At 47.1% G+C, this 23,192-nt stretch overlaps 7 protein-coding genes across 7 annotated transcripts; 3 read left to right on the top strand and 4 right to left on the bottom strand.

The window, feature by feature from the left end:
- Positions 1-1,507: 1,507 nt before the first annotated feature.
- Positions 1,508-2,782, top strand: LDX57_011615 (cytochrome P450; the record flags this gene model as incomplete). The annotated part of the gene is made up of 4 exons (XM_046093359.1): positions 1,508-1,559; positions 1,627-1,769; positions 1,820-2,306; positions 2,373-2,782. 4 exons carry the CDS (start codon positions 1,508-1,510, stop codon positions 2,780-2,782), a joined length of 1,092 nt encoding a protein of 363 aa, XP_045949337.1.
- A 247-nt stretch (positions 2,783-3,029) lies between these two features.
- ERG4_3 (C-24(28) sterol reductase) lies at positions 3,030-4,545 on the bottom strand (the record flags this gene model as incomplete). Its single annotated transcript, XM_046093360.1, has 2 exons — positions 3,030-3,041; positions 3,103-4,545. 2 exons carry the CDS (start codon positions 4,543-4,545, stop codon positions 3,030-3,032), a joined length of 1,455 nt encoding a protein of 484 aa, XP_045949338.1.
- A 7,024-nt stretch (positions 4,546-11,569) lies between these two features.
- On the top strand, positions 11,570-12,031 carry LDX57_011617 (uncharacterized protein; the record flags this gene model as incomplete). Its single annotated transcript, XM_046093361.1, has 2 exons — positions 11,570-11,652; positions 11,710-12,031. The coding sequence occupies 2 exons, from the start codon at positions 11,570-11,572 to the stop codon at positions 12,029-12,031; spliced, it is 405 nt and encodes a 134-aa protein (XP_045949339.1).
- Positions 12,032-13,021: 990 nt separating this feature from the next.
- On the top strand, positions 13,022-14,005 carry LDX57_011618 (uncharacterized protein; the record flags this gene model as incomplete). The annotated part of the gene is made up of 1 exon (XM_046093362.1): positions 13,022-14,005. One exon carries the CDS (start codon positions 13,022-13,024, stop codon positions 14,003-14,005), a length of 984 nt encoding a protein of 327 aa, XP_045949340.1.
- A 2,859-nt stretch (positions 14,006-16,864) lies between these two features.
- On the bottom strand, positions 16,865-20,150 carry LDX57_011619 (HET domain-containing protein; the record flags this gene model as incomplete). The annotated part of the gene is made up of 3 exons (XM_046093363.1): positions 16,865-18,820; positions 18,877-19,167; positions 19,221-20,150. The coding sequence occupies 3 exons, from the start codon at positions 20,148-20,150 to the stop codon at positions 16,865-16,867; spliced, it is 3,177 nt and encodes a 1,058-aa protein (XP_045949341.1).
- A 28-nt stretch (positions 20,151-20,178) lies between these two features.
- Positions 20,179-22,096, bottom strand: LDX57_011620 (uncharacterized protein; the record flags this gene model as incomplete). Its single annotated transcript, XM_046093364.1, has 2 exons — positions 20,179-20,833; positions 20,892-22,096. The coding sequence occupies 2 exons, from the start codon at positions 22,094-22,096 to the stop codon at positions 20,179-20,181; spliced, it is 1,860 nt and encodes a 619-aa protein (XP_045949342.1).
- A 358-nt stretch (positions 22,097-22,454) lies between these two features.
- Positions 22,455-23,179, bottom strand: LDX57_011621 (uncharacterized protein; the record flags this gene model as incomplete). The annotated part of the gene is made up of 2 exons (XM_046093365.1): positions 22,455-22,474; positions 22,597-23,179. 2 exons carry the CDS (start codon positions 23,177-23,179, stop codon positions 22,455-22,457), a joined length of 603 nt encoding a protein of 200 aa, XP_045949343.1.
- Between the last annotated feature and the right edge of the window lie 13 nt (positions 23,180-23,192).

Raw genomic sequence — 23,192 nt, forward strand, 5'->3', positions numbered from 1 at the left:
GAGTGGCTATGCTAAGCTTCGCGCCCACCACGCCCGGTCCGTAACCTGACCCTAAATACGGAATAGAAAGTGGGTAAATGGTAGTGTGTGGACTGTGGAAAGATCCAAAACGCAATCGGTTTCGACGATTAACAATCTCCTCGGAAAGGAGCTTCCGTTCTTGCCGGTTAGTGCTTACGGGCTACTTTAGAGGATAAGCATTGCTGGTGTTGAGCTTGGAACATCTTTGTATTTACTGTTTAGTGATTCGGTAATAACGAGGTATTATGACTTTGTGTCACGTTGGTTCTTGACCGCCTAGGCTTTGGCGAAAATATTGGTTGATATGTCTTACCGCCCAGGCGGTGGGAGACTGCGTGGTGTGTATATCAAGGTATTGGAGCCTAGGTACCACCTTACGCCAACCAAGGTAAGGTAAAATACTGCGAGTGATTCCGATCCATGTATTTTTCAAGACCCTAACGAATTGTTTCCGTGAGGTTGGACTCTAGGCACTGGTCTCACTACTCCGTGTATACTGTATGCTAGAGGCATGCCTATACAGGTAGATACCAATTAGCAGTGAAGTCCCTGTGGAATTGTTGGGAGCTTGAGTCTGACACTGACCCCTCATGAGGCTCGGATACTTCTGCGAAAGGATCGACTGGCCAGGTCGGCCTAGGAGTTGGTAGCTGGAGACAGACACCTAACTATTGCCTCGGGTCCTACTACAATCAACTCTTCAAGGCCATACATCGTCCTCTGCAATCTCTTATATCAGATTTCCTGTTCTCGTGATAATCAAGACCCGAACATTCTCTTTCGATTCGAGTCTTCCTCGATGTAAGCCAACAGCATCATACGCCAATCCATTATCATGCCCTCTCTACTACTCGCATCCTCCAATTTTATTTCCGGTTCACCGGCCCTTCTCATCCCACTATGCCTCGCCTCTGTCTACCTGATTTATTCCTTTCTCATTGCTCCTGAATCATCACAGACCTCCTCCGCCGCCCTATTCACTCCTGACAAAACCAGTTCGGGGAATAGAAAGAAGAGATGGCTTTACGACTCAGTCAGCCTGCTCCAGGAGGGGTACCAGAAAGTAAACATTAGTCTCTAGCAGTTCTTCCTGGAGTATCTCTAATTTCTTGTTAGTTCTATGGCAAGCCATTCAGAATCTGGACCACCGAAGGAGAGCAGGTAGTCATTCCGCCGGACTACGTGGATGAATTGAAGATGCTCCCCGATCATACGTTTCCATCTGCGCTTCGTCATGTGAGAATATACTGGCCTTGTTCCAAGTCTCCTGGTCCGTTCACTAAGCAAGCAGTACTGACCAGACTTTAGTTCTTTTTACATAAGTATCTATGGCCAATTGAGGTGTCCAAACTGGACTATGGCCATGTGGTTATGAAGAATGATTTGAATAAGAGCATGGGTTAGTAGATCTTTTGTGTTTATGAAGGGTCATGGAAGGATTAAATAATAACCCTTGACATGCATGATAGGCAGGATATTCCCCGAAATGCGTGACGAGGTCGACACCGTATTCCCTCTTGAGTTCCCGGAGAGCAAAGGTACGCCCACTCAGCCAATAACGTGAGCAAGTCCACGAGCTTCTAACTTGAACATGAAATACAATAGATTGGCACGCCATTCAAGTCTACCCTAAAATTCTACGTCTCGTCAGTCGCGTCAACGGAAGGATCTTCGTCGGAAACCCACTGCACCAGAAGGAAGAATGGATCAACATAAGCTGCAATGCAAGTCCCCTCTCCCGCCTCCATGTATATTTGACCCAACCTCAGATATAGTCTAACACCCTGTGTTTGTGAAGTATACGAAGAACGTTTTTCTTTCCTCCGCCAAGCTCCGATTCTTCCACCCTTGGCTCCGCCCTCTTGTTCAGTTCTTCATCCCCGAGCTACGAACCGTATGGCAATGTAACAGCAAAGCCCAAGAGTTGTTGTCTCCGATATTACGAGAGCGACAGGTCAACGAGAACGAAACAGGCTACAAGAAACCAAATGATTCGATCGAGTGGCTAAGAGACCTGGTTCCGGAACCGGACCGGAATGACCCGCTCTTCCATGCCATCTCGCAGTTGGGTATTGGTGCGGTGTCGGTGAACACGACAACACAACTGTTGACAAACTCTCTGTTCAATTTGGCCACGTATCCTGAGTATGTGAGCATTCTCCAGGAAGAAATAGATGCCGTAGGAAGCGAAAATGGAGGGCAGTTTACACTGGAAAGTATGGGGAAGTTGAAGAAGTTGGATAGTTTCATTAAGGAGACGTTGCGGTTTGATGGCCATCTGACAGGTAATTCAGCTACTAATCCCCTTTAATCTATGTCATGACGCTGAGTACTAACCCAAATTTTCTCAGCAACCTTTCAACGAAAGGCACTCCGTCCCATCACCCTCTCGGATGGCACCTCCATCGCACCCGGCACATTCACGCTGGCGCCAGCCAACGCCGTCAACTTCGACAACGCTATTTACCCTAATGCCGACACATTCGATGGCTTGCGTTTCTACAAGCTCCGTCAGAGCTCAGTCGATGAGGAAAACAAGCACCAGTTGACGTCAATTACCAAGACACAACTGCAATTTGGGAGTGGGCGACATGCGTGTCCAGGGCGATGGTTTGCCAGTCATCAAATCAAATTGGTCTTGGTAAAGGTCATTGATGGGTTTGAGTTGAGGTTGAAAGGGGACCAGAGGCCCAAGGGATTACTGTTTCAAACTAATCAGCTACCTGATCCGAAGGCGGAGATTCTGTTTCGTGCGAAGTGAGGGGGTTCGTAGGTCTAAATGAGCAGGGAACAATACATTGGGTGGTTGCTAGCTCTTTGCCTCGCCTCTATTTGGTTCCTTCTAGTCATGACCGGCGGCAATAGCCCAATTAACAGTCGGCTATCTCAACACAGGCAGCTTTATATTGCACTCCAGATGCAGATGGTCATTTTCAACCTTAACACACAATAAATTATAGACCTCCCCGTCCACTTCCCATATCCATGCTCATTAATCCCCCGTTGAATCAAATAACGTACTGTCGACCGATTAGCTTCAAGCATCTCCTGCACTCTCGGAAAATGTATCTTCAAACTCACCGGTATAAAGAGATATGGCACCTGCTTTTCGTACTCCCTCCATGCGTCACCATACTTTCTCCGGCATTTATTAATATCTCTCCTCGCCCGGTGGGCAATCATCACACTAAAGAACACCGGATAAAACCAAGGAAACGGGCTCTCGAACCCCGTAATAAGGCCCCACGACAACGCGAAGAACATGTCACAGCTATAATGCACCTTGCGCGCCAGGCCATACCATCCATCCGCCAGGATCTTGTCACCCGTCTTGGTAGGGATGGTCCTGGGGTTCTTGACCTCCTGCCAAGGAAGTTGCGGGAACGTTTTGCGTTTCACGAATGTGCCGCGCTCCATCATTCTGAAGGAGTTCTTTTGGCTATTCGCTGTGTCCCAAACATAGTAGACAAAGAGATATGAAATGAAGAGAGCCGTCAGGGCGTATTTGTTCCACGCATAGGTGGCGGGGTCACGGTTCGCGAGGTACAAGACGCAGTGGCAGTAAGACATAGGTACACCAGCCATGTTCCAGAAAATGAGCATAAAGCCGAGTTTCTCTTGATACATGTCCCACGTAGTAGTGATGAGGTGCTCAGCCTTGGCGCAGGCGTTGGCATATAGGAAATATGCCATGACCAGGAAGAGGACTTCGCCGGAGACGTAGCTATATTGTTCGTATTGGCGGGCTGCGGCGGCGCTACTGAGTCCGAACATGATGAACCATGGGATGCGCACCTCATAGAACATCTTGAAATCGAGGATGCCGAATAGTCGGGGATTCAGCTCCGCGCCCATGAAGAAGTCGTAGATCGGGTAGCCGGTTATGCGATGCTGGGCACCCCGCGCGAAGGCGGAAAAGTACGCGACAAAACTGACAAGGAAGCCAGAGATGATTGCGACGGACATGATGGGGCCGAACAGGTCGAGAAAGGTATAGATCGGGAAGAGGTTGGTGGCGTGCAGCACGCCCATGACCACAATGGTGAGGTAGAAACTGGTATAGGCCGAGCAGTGGTATTTCAGCTGTTTTCCACCTTCGTGTAGTAAGGGCTTTCCGTAACAGGTGAAGCCGGGCATGAAAATGTAACATGCCGCCTCGAAGATATAGTAGACCCAGTAGATCTTCCATGCCCTAAGACTTGGGAACGCATAGTCGTACGCGAGATCGAATAGATGCCCTGCGAAATTAGCCCAAGACTGGCCCTTTTCCGGGAGCGGTAGTTGTCCATCATAGAAGGTAGCCCCAATCCACATGTAATACATTAATAGAGGGAATCCAATCATCGCAGCAAGGTTCCCCAAGGAACCGCCGAACTCGAAATGGCCCGAATAGTCGACCTTCGGGTCCATGCCGGGTCTCCAACCTCCGGTGATGTGTTCATTGGCGAAGTCTTGAGCACTCCCAGTACAGTGACCCTTCGCACTGGGCTTCGACTTGTCCACAATTTCTTGGCATTGAGCCATGATGTTTTCGTGTCCCTGAGCCAGCTCAAGGGTCTCGTAGTTAGGGTATTGCTGACAGTCGTCCGCACACTGGATAGGAAATGGTAATAAATTTGATAGCCGGTCGAGATATTGAGAGAAAGGAGATAAAAAGCCGACCTTGGGAGAATCCCTGGATCTTAATGTTTCTAACACATACCAGGTCAGCAATACTGAGATTCTTCTTATACAATAAACGGAAAGCGTGGCCTCCGTGGTCTCCGCGGTCTCCGCGGGCGGCATAAGCACACCCCCAAATCATGGCCTCGTCGCTACGCCAATTGCAATTTTCTTTTGTAAGCACTAGGTCGTTTTGAATTGTACTGCAGGGATGCCAGAGTCCATGGTTTGCTAAATCTCACTGTGGCAGTGCTCCCTGTCATCCTTCGCAACATCGACTGGCTAAGGTGAGGGGGGTAAGAGAGCTGTACGGTCTTGGCACAAACGATGCAATTTTGCTCCTGATGCCTGAGGTTGCAGTCTGCCAAGCATTCGCTTATGTTTACCCCTTTCCAGGTATGCAACCTACTAGGAGGCTCTCTTTTTCCTCAAGAAATTCCAAGTTACTTCTCTGGATTAGTTTAGTCCTTTATATTAAACTGTTATCGCCAGTATTTTACAGTGGGAAAGCCCTCAACCATGTTTAGTAAGCGCTGCTGTATGTAGTTTGTTTTGCACCTTTGTGGAGATATATATCTGTGAAGAGACATGGCGCGGGTGCGCTGCATTATAGCGTTCACAAATGTGTTATAAATCACAGAATTGTTACTATTCGTAGTAGCCAATATGAAGACATACACAGCTATGACAGTGGCGAAGGAGATGTCAATGCGAGTTACGGGAACTTTTGGCCATTGGCGACCGGGGTAGAGCCCGATGAGGAGCAGCATGCGGATATAAAGAATGGGAAAAGATGTATATTATTGTTATGTGTAGTACTCCGTAATTTAAGGCTAATTGGCCTTCTGCCCACTTGGAATGCACTATCTAAATCCTGATCTCCAAGTGAGGTGAATTGACTAGATGTTGCCCACATTGTACTCGGCCATCAACAAATAGACCATTTCAATAACCCGACAAAACCCCATCATGCAAGTTTTAGGCCACTATCCAACGTGGGTAGCCCTGTTCCAATGAATATTTCTTCTAGGCGCAACTGCCATTCGGGTTTTCAGAATTGGGCTCGTTCTGCGTCATGCAAAGTTTGGAACAGCATGGGGTCTGAGGATCGCAAGGCTGGCCTTTCGGTGTGCAGGCCGTAGCCGAGGCAGCAATGAATGAAAGGACGAAGACAAAGAGACGCATGGTGATGTTTGTTTGTTGATGGTTGGGCTGAAGGCAGTTCCCGAGTTAGTTTCGAGGGGTCAAGGGGTGAATGCCAAGATTAGCAAGCAAACATACAAAGGGGAAATTTCTTTGTGATCTCTTTGCTTGTGATCGGTGAATACCCCGGGCGAAATCACACGTCCCTGTATGGAACTTCGTATAACCTTGTTGAGGCAACAATTTGTAGAACCCGAGCACAGCGTTGCATCTGGGTTGTAGGGACTGGATGCACCTCCGAGCGGGCAGGGCCTTAGAAGTAAATATGGCTTCGGCCTGTGGAGTACTTCGTACATACGGAACAGTAAATCCAGTAATGCAGGCTTTTCTATCTCCCAGAATTTATCCGAAATGAGGTGGATCTGAGCCATCAACTACTAGAACTATCGCTTACCAAGTGGGTATTGTGGTACATTGGGTAAATATTCCACAGGATCCATCATCTGCGGGGATTCTAGAAGGGCGATTACAGGTGAGCGGCTTGACAGGGCTCGGCGTTGACTGTTGGTTATTGAGGGGTAGGCGGCACCGTGGAAACTTTGAACCTCGGAGAACGTGTACTTTCCGTCCATCGAAGGATCTATCCTTCATGATTTATAATGCTCGAAATGCTAAAGTTTCTCTAGGCACAGATCATATCCATGGCCACAGGTGATTAAAGGGTGAATTCAATACCAATAGCACAAAGCGAGGAGTCTCAAGGGATGTATCCCTTGCTAGACCCACTACCAGCCACCAAATATATCCAGCGGTAGTATGTACGGGGTACACCGCTACCCCACTTTTCCATAGACTGCAACGCTGCTCGGCATTAGTGTAAAAGTCGGATGCAATATGAAAAAAAAGGGACATAAACCCAATCTCGTGGAATAGGAATGCGGGGAAGCCAATAACCATGCCCACTGATGGAAGCCCACGCTATAACGATAGTTCTGCCTTCGGATATGCCGGGTGATGGACAGGCATTCAAATCTAAGTGGGTAGGTAATTCAGCTGTTAGTTCTTCTTGAAATGATTTGTATGAGTATTGATTCCGTAGGATCCTCGCTGGAGCGCGGAGAGTTTCCCATTCTCACCGCTATTCTATGGTATTCTGTAGTGGCTGGTAAATGCGGCATATGCCATCTTAACTAGTAAGAAATGTCTCGGCCCTGCTTTCGACTACGCTTGTACTTGGCGTGTCATCTAGACTTTCACTTTGGCCCGAAAACCAGGCGAAGTAGCGGTGTCTTGGATAGAGCTTCGTTGAATCATAGGTAGCTGGTGCGCGTATTAATGGGGTGAAACATTATTCATTTAAGCCCGAACAACCTCGGTCCATCTTCAATAAAGGCGAGTCGTATGGAGAGTACTGGATAATCCGGAACTCGCTCGTGTTCCCCCATTTGAACTTCTTATATAGGCTTTTTCTTTGTTTCTTTTCGCATCAAAACAGCCTCGCTCGAATTTGAATCTTGTGGCATATCACAACGTCACCGTGCGGGGGACCAGGATAGTAAATTCTCAACTAGTGATCTAGCACAAGTGGTGTAGTAGCCTGAATCTGATCAGAAGACATCGGGTCATTTGGTGGGTTAGGGTTACACACATCACATGCTCTGCTGGTCATCGCATCAACCCTGGGATATCAAAGACATAAAAGGGTTACGATACCCGGGCGTATAGACTTATAAGAGAAGCTCATTCTATGCCCAATGATACATTTCTACGATCATTCTTCCCAGCTCTATTACAGGGGCTTGCAATTATCCTCATTTGTCCTCGACCCAGCTTTACTCAAGCACATTGAGCAAGAAAGCTCCTCATGTCCCAGGGCATTTTGATCAAGTGAGCTGTCACGAATCCCTCCCATTGAAACGATACGGCATCTCTGGCAGCTATTGTACTCAACGGTGCACCCAGAAACCATCGCCAATCGTTACCCAATCTCCTAGAAATGTTGTGTACTGCATTGGTACTCTTCGGTGTTATGGGCCAGCTACTTGCTCTTAGCTTGCCCGCAACGAACACGCCTATTTATCATGACCCACCCCATCTCCCCAGTCAGGACCCATTCTACAAGCCGAACAACGCATCATGGGTGTCGTCCCCGCCAGGCACAATCCTTGGATCTCGAAATGTGAACGTCGGCTCTACACTCATTAACCTCTCACTTATACATTCCGCATACCAACTCCTATACCGCACTACCAACGCACACGGAAACCCAAGTTACGCGGTAACAACAGTCATCATCCCGGTCAATGCGAAAACCAACAAGCTCCTGTCCTACCAGATTGCCTATGACTCTCCTGACAACAACTGCTCGCCTTCATACTGGGTCCAGGAGGGTGTTCCCCCACACCGGTGGGAAATATTCGGGGAGCTTGGGACATTGATTCAGACGTTCCTTGCCCAGGGTATACCGATCAACATCCCAGATTATGAAGGTGTGAATGCCGCGTTCACAGTTGGGACTCAATCGGGCTATGCTGTATTGGATTCCGTACGGGCTGTCACAAGATCTGAAAAAATCACCGGAATCAGCCCAGACGCCCAAACCGCCATAGTAGGATACTCAGGCGGGGCTCTGGCTAGTGAATGGGCCAGCGAGCTGCATTCCGTATACGCCCCTGATGTACGAATCTCCGGCGCAGCGATCGGCGGCTTACCGACCAACACGACCAAGACATTCTTCGCCATCGATGGAACTTTGAGTGCAGGACTCATCTCGGCCTCTTTCGATGGCATCGCGAATACGTTCCCGTGCTTTTCGGCGTACATAGATCAGCATTTGCTGCCAGATCATGCAGAAACATTTTATTCGACGAAACGCCAATGCACGAACGGAGCAAGGGGCGGCTTAGCTCCGTATGCTAACCAGAGCATAATCCCATACTTTGATAACGGTGATAGGATTGTTTATGACCAGGCGGGTTTGTTGAACTCGATTGGGACGATGGGTTTACATGGCATTCCAGACTTCCCGATGTACATTTGGAAAGGAACCAGGGACGAGGTAGCAGTCCCTATTGAGGACACAGATGCCTTGGTGGAGAAATATTGCGCGGAAGGCACTAACATCACCTATGTGAAGGTTGAGAACGGGAATCACTTGCAATCAAGGGCAGTAGGCTTACCTGGAGCGGGAGCTTTCTTGAGAGGCATATTTGGGGGTCAAGTGCCGGATAGGTGCACAACTACGACTATTCCCTTGATTCCATTATAAGGTGTACTGGTTGATGTTACGGATAGTACCAAAGACGCGGTCAGGTATGGGTTCTCGGGCTTTTGTCATGAGTTGGAGAGCGAACTGAAACGGAATTCATAGTTGTTAGGCAGAAATAGTGACATTATTAAGGTGCGGGCAGAAAGTTGCATTCTTCTATCCTATACGTCCTTCTGCAAGAGTCGGAAGCTTGAGATGCCACCTGTAAAAGATCGAAATGTAGAATCATATTGACCCTTCAGAGAAAAGCCACCTTGGTCTACTAAGCTTGCAGATGTAGGTTAGAGGCCAAGTGCCCTTGTTCATTAAGTCTTCCCGCTTTTCGTTTTCTATAAAGGGCAAAAAATACTTCCATGCTCTGATCAACATCCACAGCACGGTTAGAGCCATGGAAGCTAAATCGCATTCACCGAAGAACACCATTCCACGCGTACGCATCCACGCTTCAGATCTTGTCCACAATCTTAGAATCTTCTTCATAGCTAATGGTGTTGCTAGCACCATGTCGTGCTTTCATAGTTGGCGGGGAAGACGGAATTCATTTCTGCTGTAGTTTTTCGCGCAGCATTGTGGTCAAGATTTGAACATGCCTCTCAATGGCGATAGGGTCCCATTGATTGAGGAACTTTAAGGCTTCGCGCAAGATGTAGATAGCGGGATGGGCAGGGCTCCCGGAACTGAAACACATAGCATCGTCCCGAACCGCTAACGGGTTCGTTTCCCAGTCTAGGCGAGGCGCTCCGAGAGCAAGAGACCTCCGGCCGAACAAGAAGGTTTGTTCCAGAAATCAGAACCAGCAATTACGTTTGCTGTTGGTACTCCGTGCTAGGCAGTTTTATCAAATAAACTACAATATATGAGAAAATACGACATCTAATCTGAATAAGTCCATCGGGATCTAGTATTTCTGCCCATACCTCTCCTCAAGAAATAGGGACGACTCAACACCAATTCAACGATATCACTCGGTCATGTTTCACGTCCGTTAGATATAGTCCGGTGTATAATCACCTTTTATAGGTATCAAGTTTAGTTAGTATTTCAAGTCCCCTGTCCGGGCGTTCCCGAATCGCCAATAGATATTACCATATCAGGTAGAACACAGGATCTGCAACTTTCATTGATTTGACATAAATCGTCTTTTCGATACTCCAGTTGTTGCATTAGAGGCGCATCGATGGTGAAAACCTGGTGTCGACAAATTATATCCAACAACTAAGAATAGATACGGGAGGTCAGGTGCAGTTTTGGAGCTTTTGGGCTCGATAAAACGGACTGAACGACTAGAAATACCTCACCATTCCCGTACCGTCTTGCAGCAAGATTCAGCAGAGTCGCTATCAAAAAGCATAGGTTGTTCAAATGACTTGATCTGATAACGTCTGCCTAGTAAACCCTATATTATGGCTTGGGGATACGGCGCGGTCAAAAAGCGTCCGAAATCAACAAAGCTCCTCTCATGGCATAATTCCAGCAGCAGTTGGGATGTTATTCAATAATTTTCATCAAATATTAACCCGTTCCGCTCAAGCGCTCTTCACACAGTCCATCAAACAGCTCATTCTGTGACGCATTGAACAGCTCCTTGCAGGCTCCAATTCCTGCCCTGGCGGAAGAACTCGTTGAGCTCCTTAACATCACCTGTTACATTACCCACCTTCATTTGGTCGAAATGGACTTTTTCTTCTATTTGGGCCCCCTCCCCGGCGACAGCTCTTACCCCAAAAGCTCAGCAATTATAGTCAGCTGATTATTTAAATCGCCCTTTAAATTTCCGTACTTGATTAAAAGGATGTTTCCATAGCCTCGATGCTTCTGCCAATTGAGAACGTGATGACATCCTGTATGCAAGCAGCTGCTCGCTAGTTTAAAGTTACGCCAGAAGGTCACGTAGCTCCCATTTACCCATGGTCCAGCTAACTCAAAATGAGAACGGATCACTTTCTGAGAATGGGTTAGAGATTGAGGCTTCGTTTCTGCCACAAATCCCCGCGGGATGAAGCGATACCTGGCTCCAAACCATGTGGAGTTGGTCTCCACGCATTAGTCGCAAAGTTAGAAAGCCCCCGGTCATCCGAAATGGAAAGGTAGTAGGGCCTCATCCACTGACCAAACTGTAAGAGTACGTCACGACTACTTCCTTGGGGAATGTCTGGTTTATTCCTGAGTACAACAGCAGCTTTCATTGCACCCTATTGGTATGGAAGGCTCATACAGTCAGAATCAGTGCTATACATCCTTCCATGACGTTAGCAATTTCAACGCCGTATCGGTGGTCTGTAAGAACATAGCGGAACACATAAATAGAAATATCCTAACCTTTCCAACGGAGCCTCTCGAGGGATTTTCAAAAACCTAGTTTTCATATCTGGACCTCCATCAGTGTCTACAATCCGCCTACATATCCTTCGTTCTTATCTCCTGCGCTCTTGTTTGCAGTTGTATGTTTCATCTGAATCTTATCATTTATTGAAAATGGTGTACGAGCAAGATGGCTTGATCAGAATTGTGAACAAGAGTATCGAGAGCATCCTGATTGCCAAGGCAGATGCCCAGCCGTATGTGACACCTCAGTTTATGCTAGAATTTACCGTTTGGCATGCTAAATCAAACAGTGGAAAGTTTCACGAAGCAGGCGACAAAGACAAGGAGATCCCTCCTCGTGATCTGAACGATACGGAGATCAAGAGCAACGGGGAACTTACCGTCTACTTCTGCGGGCGCGAATATGAACCTACTGATACAGCGGGCTCTCTTGATCTTGTAGATCTTGAGGATGAGCGGATTGCTACTCTCGACTGGAAGGTGCCATACTGGTCGAGCACAAACACTTTCCGTGTGCAAAACATTAGGACCGGCTATGACGTGTCGGCTAGTGGCTACAGAACTAGTGGAACTGGACTAGGTACTGCCCTAGTCACAGTATCTAGGCGATGAAGTTTCAGTTCTTATAACACTCGTTGTATCTATCTTTGGTTAGTACTCTAATTCAAAAAGTAAATGTATTGAGTCATATAATCGCAATAATTGGACTTGTTCATGTTATAGAGCTATTGATTCCGAGTTCTTTCACCATGTTCAACCGTGCACATACTTGGTGCTCATATTATTATCATGGATCAAGTCGTTCGTTGCTGGAAGAAGCAATCGTTTAACTAAAGGGCACCCTAGTAATAAATTTTCTCTTGTGTACTGTCTAGCGTTTGTGAGTTTTTAGTGCATTTAATCAGGACAAGAGAAAGGTTTGTGCAATTGGTTGCAATAACCCTACTCTGCTGCATCCATTTCAGTTCTTCCGTCCAGACACGAGCAGTAGTTGATCGGATAGTTTTATTTCCATTCAGTAATCCCATAATCTTAACGCTGGTATATTTCGTCATGACCTTTCCCTGGAGAAGCAGATCTAACTATTTTTGTTTCGCCCACGTAGTGGGCAGACAAATAGGAACAAATAATGTAACATATTCCTGCGTATAGTAGAGGAATGCTCGTCATTGATTATGACGTTTCCGGGGTAGGTAGTAGATTCTCGACCCATAAGTGCGAAATGTAACATTCCCAATGCAACTTCATTAAGCCTTCTGCCAACCATTCGGCTTCCATTAGATGACAGGTACGTGGGGCTTCTCCCTGGAACAAAATTTTAATATTCTTACTAGAAGATTTATTATACGTATGTTCTATTGTATTATCCTCGTAGTATAATAATATCCTAATAGCGGCCTCGCTCCTATCTTTGAGTATCCAGCAAATATTATCCAAAACTATTCGAGCTTTGGGCAAATTTATAAATATATTGCTTGCCCAACGGCTAAGGTATGGCGACAGATCTCTCTTTACAATGGTTACGACATCGGTACATTAGGAAATATACTAACAATGTCAATAGATTGAAGCTCTCATCAGCTTGATCTATAGTTTCTCAAAATGCCATCAATCTCCGCTATAACTTATCTCATATCCTTAGTTTTCCTGCTGGCTAGTAGTTGCTCCGGTGACAATGTTCCAGGACAAACAGTGCTCGGGACCGACAGCCGCCGGCCCGTATACCTCATTGCCCACCGACTCTTGGAGAACAAAGCAATCCCGCAAGCTCTCAGTGACGGCGCCAATGCGTTCGAAATCGACGTGGCGCCTAGCAATGGAATCTGGTACGCCTGGCACGCTGACAAGTTCACACCCGGAGACAAACCGAAAGATACCATAGACGAACTTTTCGACGCCGTTGCCACCCACCGTCGAAACGGGAAGCCTATCACTTTTGTTTGGCTCGACATCAAAAACGCAGGCGATTGTTCCTCAGTTGGCAAAGGCTGCATTATAGAGCTCCAAAGAATGGCACAAAAGAAGCTAGAACCAGTTGGTGTCCGAGTCCTCTATGGCTTCGATGTCGACGATGCCGACAGTGATGCCTGGATGAGGGTTGCTCGCTCGCTGAGTGCAAACGAAGCAGTTGGCGTAAACGCCAGGGCGCAGCACGCCATCGATATTTTCTCTCGAGATCACAATAAAGCCATGATTCCTGCGCATCAGAGAGTTATGTCATTTGGTTTTTCATTTCTCTCCTTGCCTAAAGTCAGGGAATGCCACAATGATAGGAGGAACTGGGGAAAGTATGCCGGTGTCTGCTATGAACTCAGCGTAGCGGCTAAGGAGCGCGATCGTGCTAAACCGAGGCGTCCTAGGCTTGGACGAGTTTTCGGTTGGACAATCACGGCAGCAGAGGAAAACAGCGAGGTTACCGAAAATCTACTGGGGTTCGCAAAGGTTGATGGTCTGATCTACGGAGAGGTCCTCTCGGAGTACCGGGACAGCAAAAGCAATCGCATTGCTGTAGAAGAGATGAAGAAGTGGTTGCGGAACAATTCCAAAACACATCGGCCGGCGGACAGGGATGATAGTCCCTGGTAATCTTTGCTAACGCTAAAGGAGGGTACGCTGTTTCCTCGCAGTGATCGAGTTCTCCAGATCTGACCTGAAGCTTACTGGTTCCGCACCATACGGTGATATTCTTGGGGCCGACCTGATCAAAAAGTCCTCAATTTCTTTCTGCCCACTTGTTTATAAACTGGAGTAGGGTATCATACTCAGTTAATATTTTATTTGACTCTTAATATCCGCGAACTATCGAAACATGAAATTAACATCTTATTATTATATAACGTGACATTATTTCTAATATGACTGACAAAACATTATTCCATGCGATTTTAGTTAACTGTAGTTAACGTAATCCACAAGCGAGCTGCGAATCTAAGCGAGCTGCGAATTTTCAATCAAAACTCCACCCTCTTTATTCAACGCGTCATATCTTCAACACCAAATACAACATGCCTCCTTCTAAAGAATCACGTATTCAAATGGCTGTTTCAGCTTATCGAAAGGGCCAAATTAAATCGGTATTATGCGCTGTGCAGGTTTTTGCGATCTCTCAAAGTACCCTACGTAATCGACTCAACGGTGCAACATCACGATCAGAAACACGCGCCAATAATCATAAACTTACTCAGTTTGAAGAAGAAACGATTTTTAAGCAATTACTAGATGCAGATATGCGAGGATTTCCAATGCGGCCCGAATTCTTACGCGAAATAGCAGGAATCCTATTTCGCGCGCGTCTTCGAAATCCTACAGCAAATGTTGGTTCTAACTGGCCATATAATTTTATCAAACGTTATCCTCAACTACGCACACGATATAATAGACAAATTACATATCAACGTGCAAAACAAGAGAATCCAAAGGTTATAATATCATGGTTTCAATTGGTCCACAAGACTATTCAAGAACACGGCATACACGAGAACGATATCTGGAATTTTGATGAAACTGGCTTTGCAATGGGGCTCTGCTCAACTGCTAAAGTAATTACCGCAGTGGAGCGTAGTGAGCGACCACGCAGGGTTATTCAGGGTAATTGTGAATGGGTTACAATCATCGAAACAGTCAGTTCAAACGGCGTACATATATTATCCATTCTTATACTGAAAGGGACCCAACAACAAGCTGCTTGGTTCCAAGAATCTAAGCTTGTTGGAGACTGGTGGATTGCAACAAGTCAAAATGGCTGGACTACCGATGAAATAGGTCTTCTTTGGCTAAAAAATGTCTTTGAACCCTCTTCTAGGCGTTATATGACTGGTGCAAAACGCCTACTCATTCTGGATGGCCATAGTAGTCATTTGACTGCTAAATTCGACGATTTTTGCAAACAAAATGCAATAATATGTCTTTGCATGCCTGCCCACGCTTCACACCTTCTTCAACCGCTTGATGTGGGTGTTTTTGGCCCGCTTAAACGCGCATATGGAAAGCTGCTTGAGGGACGTATGGTTGCGGGTAATAACCATATTGATAAAGAAGACTTTTTATCGCTTTATCCAGACGCCCGGGTTCAAGTCTTTACTCCTACGAATATCTGCAGTGGCTTTGCAGGAGCAGGATTTAAACCACTTGATCAAGAACGAGTTCTTTCGAAGCTTACCTTTCGACTACATATATCTACACCTGCACCGTCACTAGTTGAAGGATCAATTTCTTCTGCTTTCCAGATTCCACAGAATACTCGCCAGCTAGATCGAGAGATACGCAGCTTACAGAACAGCTTTAGTGCTAAACGAAAGCTTTCTAGTAGCCCAATTGCTCATATTCAACATCTTGAAAAGGCTGCTCAAATGGCGATGCAAACCAACCTTCTTTTACAGCAAGAAATCAAGTCTCTACGAGCCGAAAACGAGCGAAAATACAAAAAGAAAGCAAGAAGACGTGCTCTACTAGGAGAGAATACTCTTTTATCTGTACAAGAAGGCCAAAATCGCGTTCAGCAGCTGGATATGCAGTTTAATGAGCAGTCTGAGGAACCTACTCCGGTGCCTCGTCGACGAGCTCCTGCCCGCTGTAGTGGCTGTGGAATAGTAGGACATACTATACGAAATTGTCCTAGTAAATAGCTACTTTTTCATATATTTAGTTAGTCAAATCTAATGGAGTTAGTGGTTAAATAGCTTCAAGTAGTGGTTGCATTGATTGAAAATTCGCAGCTCGCTTAGATTCGCAGCTCGCTTGTGGATTACGTTAATTGTGCTTTATTTGTAATACAACGGAGCACCACACCTAGATCACTGAGTTACGCTCTGGACCTCTCCGCTGGGTCCAGGACGCAGGATACGTTCCATGTGCCTTTAAATTGGGAAAGGACGCCAAAAAGAACTATCCCAACTTTCGGGGACAGCCTGTCCTGACGGTGTCAAGCCGACCCACACACCAACTCAACCCCGATTCCATTGCACCAAAAAAGACAGAAACAAAAACATACAACAGCCGGGATTCGCTGGTGGTCACCCACCCAACTACTAACCGGCCGGCGTGTGGCTTAAGTACGGCTGAGCGGACGGGAAGCCCTGTTCTCCACACCCTGTGGTCGTATGTACTGATTTAGAGAAATGACTTTATCATATAATACCTTACTTGGCCATGCTTGATTGTGAACTGTGCTCAACTGTCTTCTTAAAATTCTCTCAACCGCGGTGCTGGTATATCATATCCCAGGACCCTGGTGCTTATCTTATTCCGCTTTTCGATTAGTCGGGAAAGACATTCGTTTGCACCCTACAACGGTTATTCATTCAGTTCAAAGGGCGTATTTGGTATACATTCAGCAATTGCTCAAGAGGTATAAGTAGATAAATATATTCCAGCAAGTTCTTAGAATCGAAAGGATTGGGACGTGCTCAGACAATACAATATCGCCAATGAAATCTAAAGTTCCAATCAATAAATACAGATCTCTTGTTGCTCCACATACTCAAATTTGCTGCCCTGCTGTGCGATTCCAGGAAAATAACACTCTCCCAGCGTCCAGTACTGGTTTGTTTCTGGGTTCCGGCGGAGCAAAATTGGGACCGTAGCACCATGAACAAAACAAATTGTATCTCCAGGACAGGCGGCTGCGGGAACCAAGCCAACAGATCCCTTACTCGTTGTAGCCACCACCGCTGGTCGAAGGCCCTCTGCAAATAGAATGGCCGTTCTAACATACAGCCAGAGACCTCTCTTCAGCTCTCGACGCAGTTCCGCGGCGAGAGAGACAGGAGACCCCGAACCCCAGTGCGTGCCGCCTTTCATGAACTTTCGGAGCTCTTCGTAGGAATTCCGATAGTTCGGCACTACGCCGTTGACCTCGGGCAGGTTCGCCGCATTTCCAATGGCTAGCTTCCAGATTAGATCGTCGTGTCCCTGTTTGTATCCTGGTAAGGACTCAACCGTCTTGAATATCTCGTCGAGGTACTCTAAGATATTCTCCGAATCGGAATTGCACACGCCCACAAAATTCAAGGGTTCGGACAAGTGACCCTGGATCACGAGGATATGGCGCTCCGGATCCTTGAAGAACGGCGCTTGCACTGCGTTGAACGCGGACTCAGGACTCCCGCTACCGCTAAAATTGATATCTGCCGATCTCCAGGAAGTGACTGTCCGTGGGTAGGGTGTAGAAGTCCACCGCGGCACCCATGATGGCAGGTTGTCTGGCTCGCTGCTGACTGCTGCACGGGATAGTAACTGTAGGGCATCCCCTTGCTCAACAAACGCCGCTGCATATCTGTGCAATACATCCGTCAGGCTCGACCGATAATCGGGTCTGAACTTGTTATTCGATGCCTCGCCTGCAAGGGATCGCAACGCAAAAAGCTTATCACGCAGAAGGGAGCATTCGGTGTGTTGGAAAGCATCGAGAAGTTCCATCAAGCTGGGTCGGCTGGTCGTTTTATCCCAGTACCGCTGGCGTTCGCTGCTCAGACTCTGTATATTGTCGGTGTGACGAATACTGGGGATCTGAAGGTTGGAGATTGAAACTTTTGCTAAGTGGATGTAAATCTTGATCCCGTCCTCAAAGTCGTCCCACTGTAATTGATCCCGGCCGCAGACCAGAGTCAATTTCCTTGCAAAAACCACTTCCTGGACAATCCAAGTGCGACGAAACCATGGCCGTGCGATCAAGGCATTAACGGCGGCCCATCTGTCTGAGTTGACCCTCATGTCAGTGCCACTCAACTCTTCCAGAGGTATGCGTGCAAGGCATCTCATTGTGTCAAAAGCAAGTCTGCTGTCGCCGCTTTCTTTGCCAACCCAACCTAGAATTCCCGCCGCCTGACGAAAGATTTCATGCAGTATCTCAATCTGTCCAGCTTTCTCACTTTCATCTTCCTGGTTTATGCTGACTGCATCAACCCAAATCACCCTAGGCCCGTTCGTATCTCGAAGCATCTGCACTATGGCAAAGTACAACGATGCGGTCAAAGCTATAAACCCCAGATTCGTCCTTAACTTGAACGGCTTTAGAGACGAGCCCCATGTGTATGAGAGACCGATATATTCGATATTACAGTCATCCAAAGAAACCTCTTCAAGCGCACCGGAAATGGTCATGTCGTCCTTGTTTTCGGCCTCCAGCCTTAATAATCGGATTGAGCCCTTGCTCTTGAGGGGTTGATATAAATAAGAATGTTCGAGCGGGAGCGTGGGACATAGGTGGGTCTCCAAGAAGTGAGGACTGACGGTGATCCTGTCTAGCTCATCTCCAGTGAACAACTGCAGGTTGCCTTTCACATGCTGGGCCCATGGGTCTACAATAATAGACAACTGTGGATGCCCTTCCGTGATGCAAGTTAGCCTCAGAATTATGTAAATGGCTGTATTCGGGTTCGGATCAATTGAGATTTGGCGTGCCTGAAATCGATCAGCAAGGCGAATTCCTCTATCTTGAGAGATGATTGTCTGAGTACCTTCTCGAATCGCACAGGAGACAATTCTAACGAGTCTTCTTGTCCTTTCATTGACGTCTGCACGTCAAGATATATCTTGGTTGCTTTAAGGAGCGACTCCCGGGCTTCGCAATTGGCATATTTCCTGAAAAGATCTTTCAGGTCTGTTGAAGGCTCGTCAATCTCGAATGTCGCTGTTGGCTGAACCTCTGAGTCAAAGAATTGATACCCGGCTGCCGTTCGCGCAGAACTGGCCCAGTGTGAGTTAGGACAGTACCTGGGCCCATGAACCTCTCGAAGGATTTGAGACACCTGTGAGTCCGTTAGAAATATGATGCCGCGGTATGGTTTCTTTGTCACCTTACAAACAATTCCCCGAGAAATGTGGCCTCGGTTTGCGCCTCGGACTTGATATTGACAAAGGCTGTAAGAGATCCGTGGACATCTGTACCAATCCTAGCTGGAAGGGTTTCCGTCTCACGAATGGTCTTCCTATATGCTGCAGTATATTCCAGGTCGGAGAGAAAAATCACCTGCACAATATCCGTCTTTGGTGGCACTGCGTTCCGGTAAAGATCTCGCAAAGAACAACTCGGAATACCAGGGTCAACAACAAAAGGGTCGTGGCCCTCGATATAATAGTTCAGCCTCCGCTGGACCCTGGACTGTATTGAGTATCCCTGATTAATGTGGGATATCTTCGATGCTGGCTTCTTGCTGGATCGCCGAGGAGTGTAAACTTTCATTGGCGACTGGATGGGGTCATTCCTCTGCGAGGAAGACGTAAGCGGACCTTGCACGCTTGACTTCTCCATGCACTCAGAAGGGCTTGAGGTGGGTGATGCTTCTTTCTTGCTAGGGGATGGGTCATCACCTAGGCAAAGTACTCTACTGTTTGGAACAGCCTCGATAGGCCGCTCAACTTGTTCGTGTTCATTCAGCAGATTCTGTGAAAAGAACACACTATGCAGTGCATATCCACGCTTTTGCAAGACCGCTTGAACAAATGAAGGATCAGGATGGCTCAGTATCAGGATGACGGTATCCAAACACTCTGGGTCTTCCATTCCACACCGTCTCGCTAGACCAAGTGATACTCGGAATGGCATATACCCTTTGCGAATGCTTTCCCTGTCTAGGTATACTTTCAGCTTTGAGCCCTCCTCGACGAGATATCCGTTAGCCTCTTGTGGGTGGCTTCCAAACAAAGCCCCCGCATACTCCACTGCCCATTGCATAGTGACCTTTTGGGCTTTGTGAACTTCGATAGCTCGTAATGACTGAGCTTCCGGCATGTTTTCCTTATGGGTCAGGCTGTAAAGTCTATGCTGTTAGATACATCATGATAGCCCAGAGGGATTTGAACCTCCGCTTGATGGAATCGAACCTGAGTAGAAAAGAAACCTTCTGCTGCAGTTTCCTGGTAGCTGCACGGTCAATCGAGCTGGATCCTTCGTTGTAAACATGGCTGTACGATATTTTCGAGAGTAAACGGTCCTCTAGGCCAAAATATCGAATGAGGTGCTGCATTTGAAGAACGTCCTGGACATCAAATGCGAGCAAAGAAGAGCATCCTTTGAACGCGTGGTAAAGATAGTCTCTATCCGCAATGAACCACATTTCCTGTGCCGAGCGAAAAGACAATGACCATTCAAAATCTCGGATGGGAAACCGGACTTCCGGTCTAGTCCTGGTTTTTTTGGTCAACCCAGATTTGAATATCAATTCGTCCGCATCCCGAAAGAGCTGATATCTTTCGCCCTCGTGACAATTACTGGCTTCAATCAACAGGTCTTCCGGCACGGCGTCTTCGATACCAAGTATCTGCCGAAAAAGCTTCTCACATTCGGGGTAGAAGCTATTTAGTCGTGGAGTAAGTCTGACGCTTTTGGGAGCACCCCAAAAGCACTCTTCCGGTGTGCTCCATTTTTGTTCAGCAGTCGGGACATAGATCAAAGCCTTCTCCTGGAACTCCTTTCTGTAGGAGGAAAAGAAGTTAGTCAAATGGGCGGTGCGTATTACATCATTTCGCTCACCTTATCAAGTCATGGTCTTGCGTAGCTCCTTGTAGTTCTAAGTAAAGCTTGCCGACCTCTTCAGTATTGATTTGGTTGTTCCTGGCGCTCTCCAGCCATCTCAGGCAGAACTTTGCATCGAACCCTGTAATCACACCTATTCTCTGCAAGAACTCCCAGGAGGAATTGTTAGGGTCCGGAATATCAAGTATCGGTAGCTGGGTATCTTTGTATTCTGTCCATTGCGGCAGGGGAAGACATGTTTCGCGCAGCATGTGCTTGCGGCCGTTCGTGCACTGGACCTGCAGTGAGCCCAGAGTCTTATATATCCTTCCGGCTTCAGCCTTGTTCCGCCTCAGTGAGAGGGTATAGTCTTCCCAGTTGTCTCTTAAAAGGAGGAGCCAATCTTTGGACGGAACGACATCTATCAAATGCCGAAAGTCCTCCGCAATGTCCGATGTGCCTTTATCCGTGTTGAAAAAGACAAGACGAGGGATGATTGAAACCCCGAGTTCATCGCCCAACCAGCGGATGAACTCATGTTTCTTCGAGATCGGCTCCAGCAATCGGGGGTCAAGAAAGTGAAAGTGATCACCTGTATCCTTGAAATACCGACTAGCAGAGAATTGTTGATCGAGGTCGAGGTAAACTGAAAAGGAAGGTGCAAGCTTCCCACTTTTGGTGGGCACGTGAATCGTGGCCTGTTGTCGGTTTGTCCATTTGCTGGCGAATAGAAACTGAACATGGGCCAAGGCACTGTTAATGGAAACTGGAGGGGTATTACTATGCGTATCAAGGATCCGATCCTGGACCATATTGACATTCAATGGATATGCCCCTAGGCTGAGATAAAGGTTCTCCCGATTGGTGTCCTCCATGGCATCTGGCGCAATTAAGTTCAAGTCAAGCCCCGGAGGAATGTCAAGGTTGATCGATAGATTCTTCTTAAACAGATTTCCTTTTGATGCTTTTGCAGAGACCCATCGCCCATCACTCAGTGGGATGATCGGAAGATCGAAAGCCTTGGTAATATGCTTGCTTTCCGCGAGAAGAGTTTGCGCGAGATGGATATGCCAGCGAGGCTCTTTCGAACAAAAGCCAATGCGTGTATCGGCAATTTCATATAGCTTCTCGATGAATCCGTTGAAATCGAGCTTCCGCACACCAAGTAGTTTGAGAAACGACCAGTCATCATCGGAATACTTGTTTGATAGACAGACAGCCATACTTGCTTCGGTTTGAAACAGAGGCTGGTTATTATGATCTCTGTATTTCATTGGTACGTAGACCAAACAATTGGGTATCCTCGCAACACCATCTTCAGAAAATAAGACTCGTTCTTGTGACAGTCCGCGGTAGAGTTCGTGGTCAATCCCCTCAAAGTACTTGTTTGGGACGTGTTGATTTGGTAAAAGCCTCGGCCAGGCATAGCGCAATTTGGGCACACCTAAACAGCTGTAGACAGCTCTGATGAAAGCTTCCGGAATTGCTTCTCTGATTGCGCGGTTCTTTGAATTGTCGATTGCTATCTGCTGGCGATTGGGCGATAAGACGAAGTCCGCTTGTACAATAAACTAGTTGATCTCAATCACCACGAACAGCATCTATAGGGTCAGATGAATTACCTTGAATCCACAATCATCAATTGGGAGAAAATTGTAGAATGACCTAGTCTTCTGCATGCCGTCATCGATAGGGAAAATGATAACAATTTCCGTGCACTGACCAAGAGCAAGTTTCAGCGGGACCTGATGCTTGACAACAAGCCATGTTACTTCAACAACACCATCTGAGACCACCGAGTAGAAGCATGAACCATCTAAGGTACGGCCATCCAAAGGACGATCCTTCAATCGTTCGAGCACTAGTCTCTGTCTTTCACCCTTGAGGACTGGCTTATCAAACTTGATCCGTCGGAGTTTGCGAAGGAATAAGAGTATCAATGGACCGGATTCGGATAGCTCTCGAGACACCTCCCAAATCACTTCGGAATTGAGGAGGCGGAGGTACATGGATGTGCCTGTTGACTCATGACCTTCTGGGAAATTTTCATCCCAGATGGGTGCGATCGTCCCGAGCTCTTTATCCCCATCAAACCGGAAGGAGTAGGCGTTGGATGATATCCAGACTGTCTGCGCGACCGCAAAAACCGACTTGAATCCAATTCCCTTCTCGCCAATGAACTTCCGTTCCGTGGTTGGACTGATCTTGCTGCTTTGCCCTGCACTGCAAATTGCATCGACGTTCTTTTTGGTAAAGCCTGTCTCGTTACAATGAAGTAGCAGGGCATCTTCGCTGCACTTGATCATTAAGCTCGGTGTC

This window comes from Aspergillus melleus, assembly GCF_016097325.1.
Source record: "Aspergillus melleus strain CBS 546.65 chromosome Unknown contig7, whole genome shotgun sequence".
Lineage (NCBI taxonomy): Eukaryota > Fungi > Ascomycota > Eurotiomycetes > Eurotiales > Aspergillaceae > Aspergillus > Aspergillus melleus.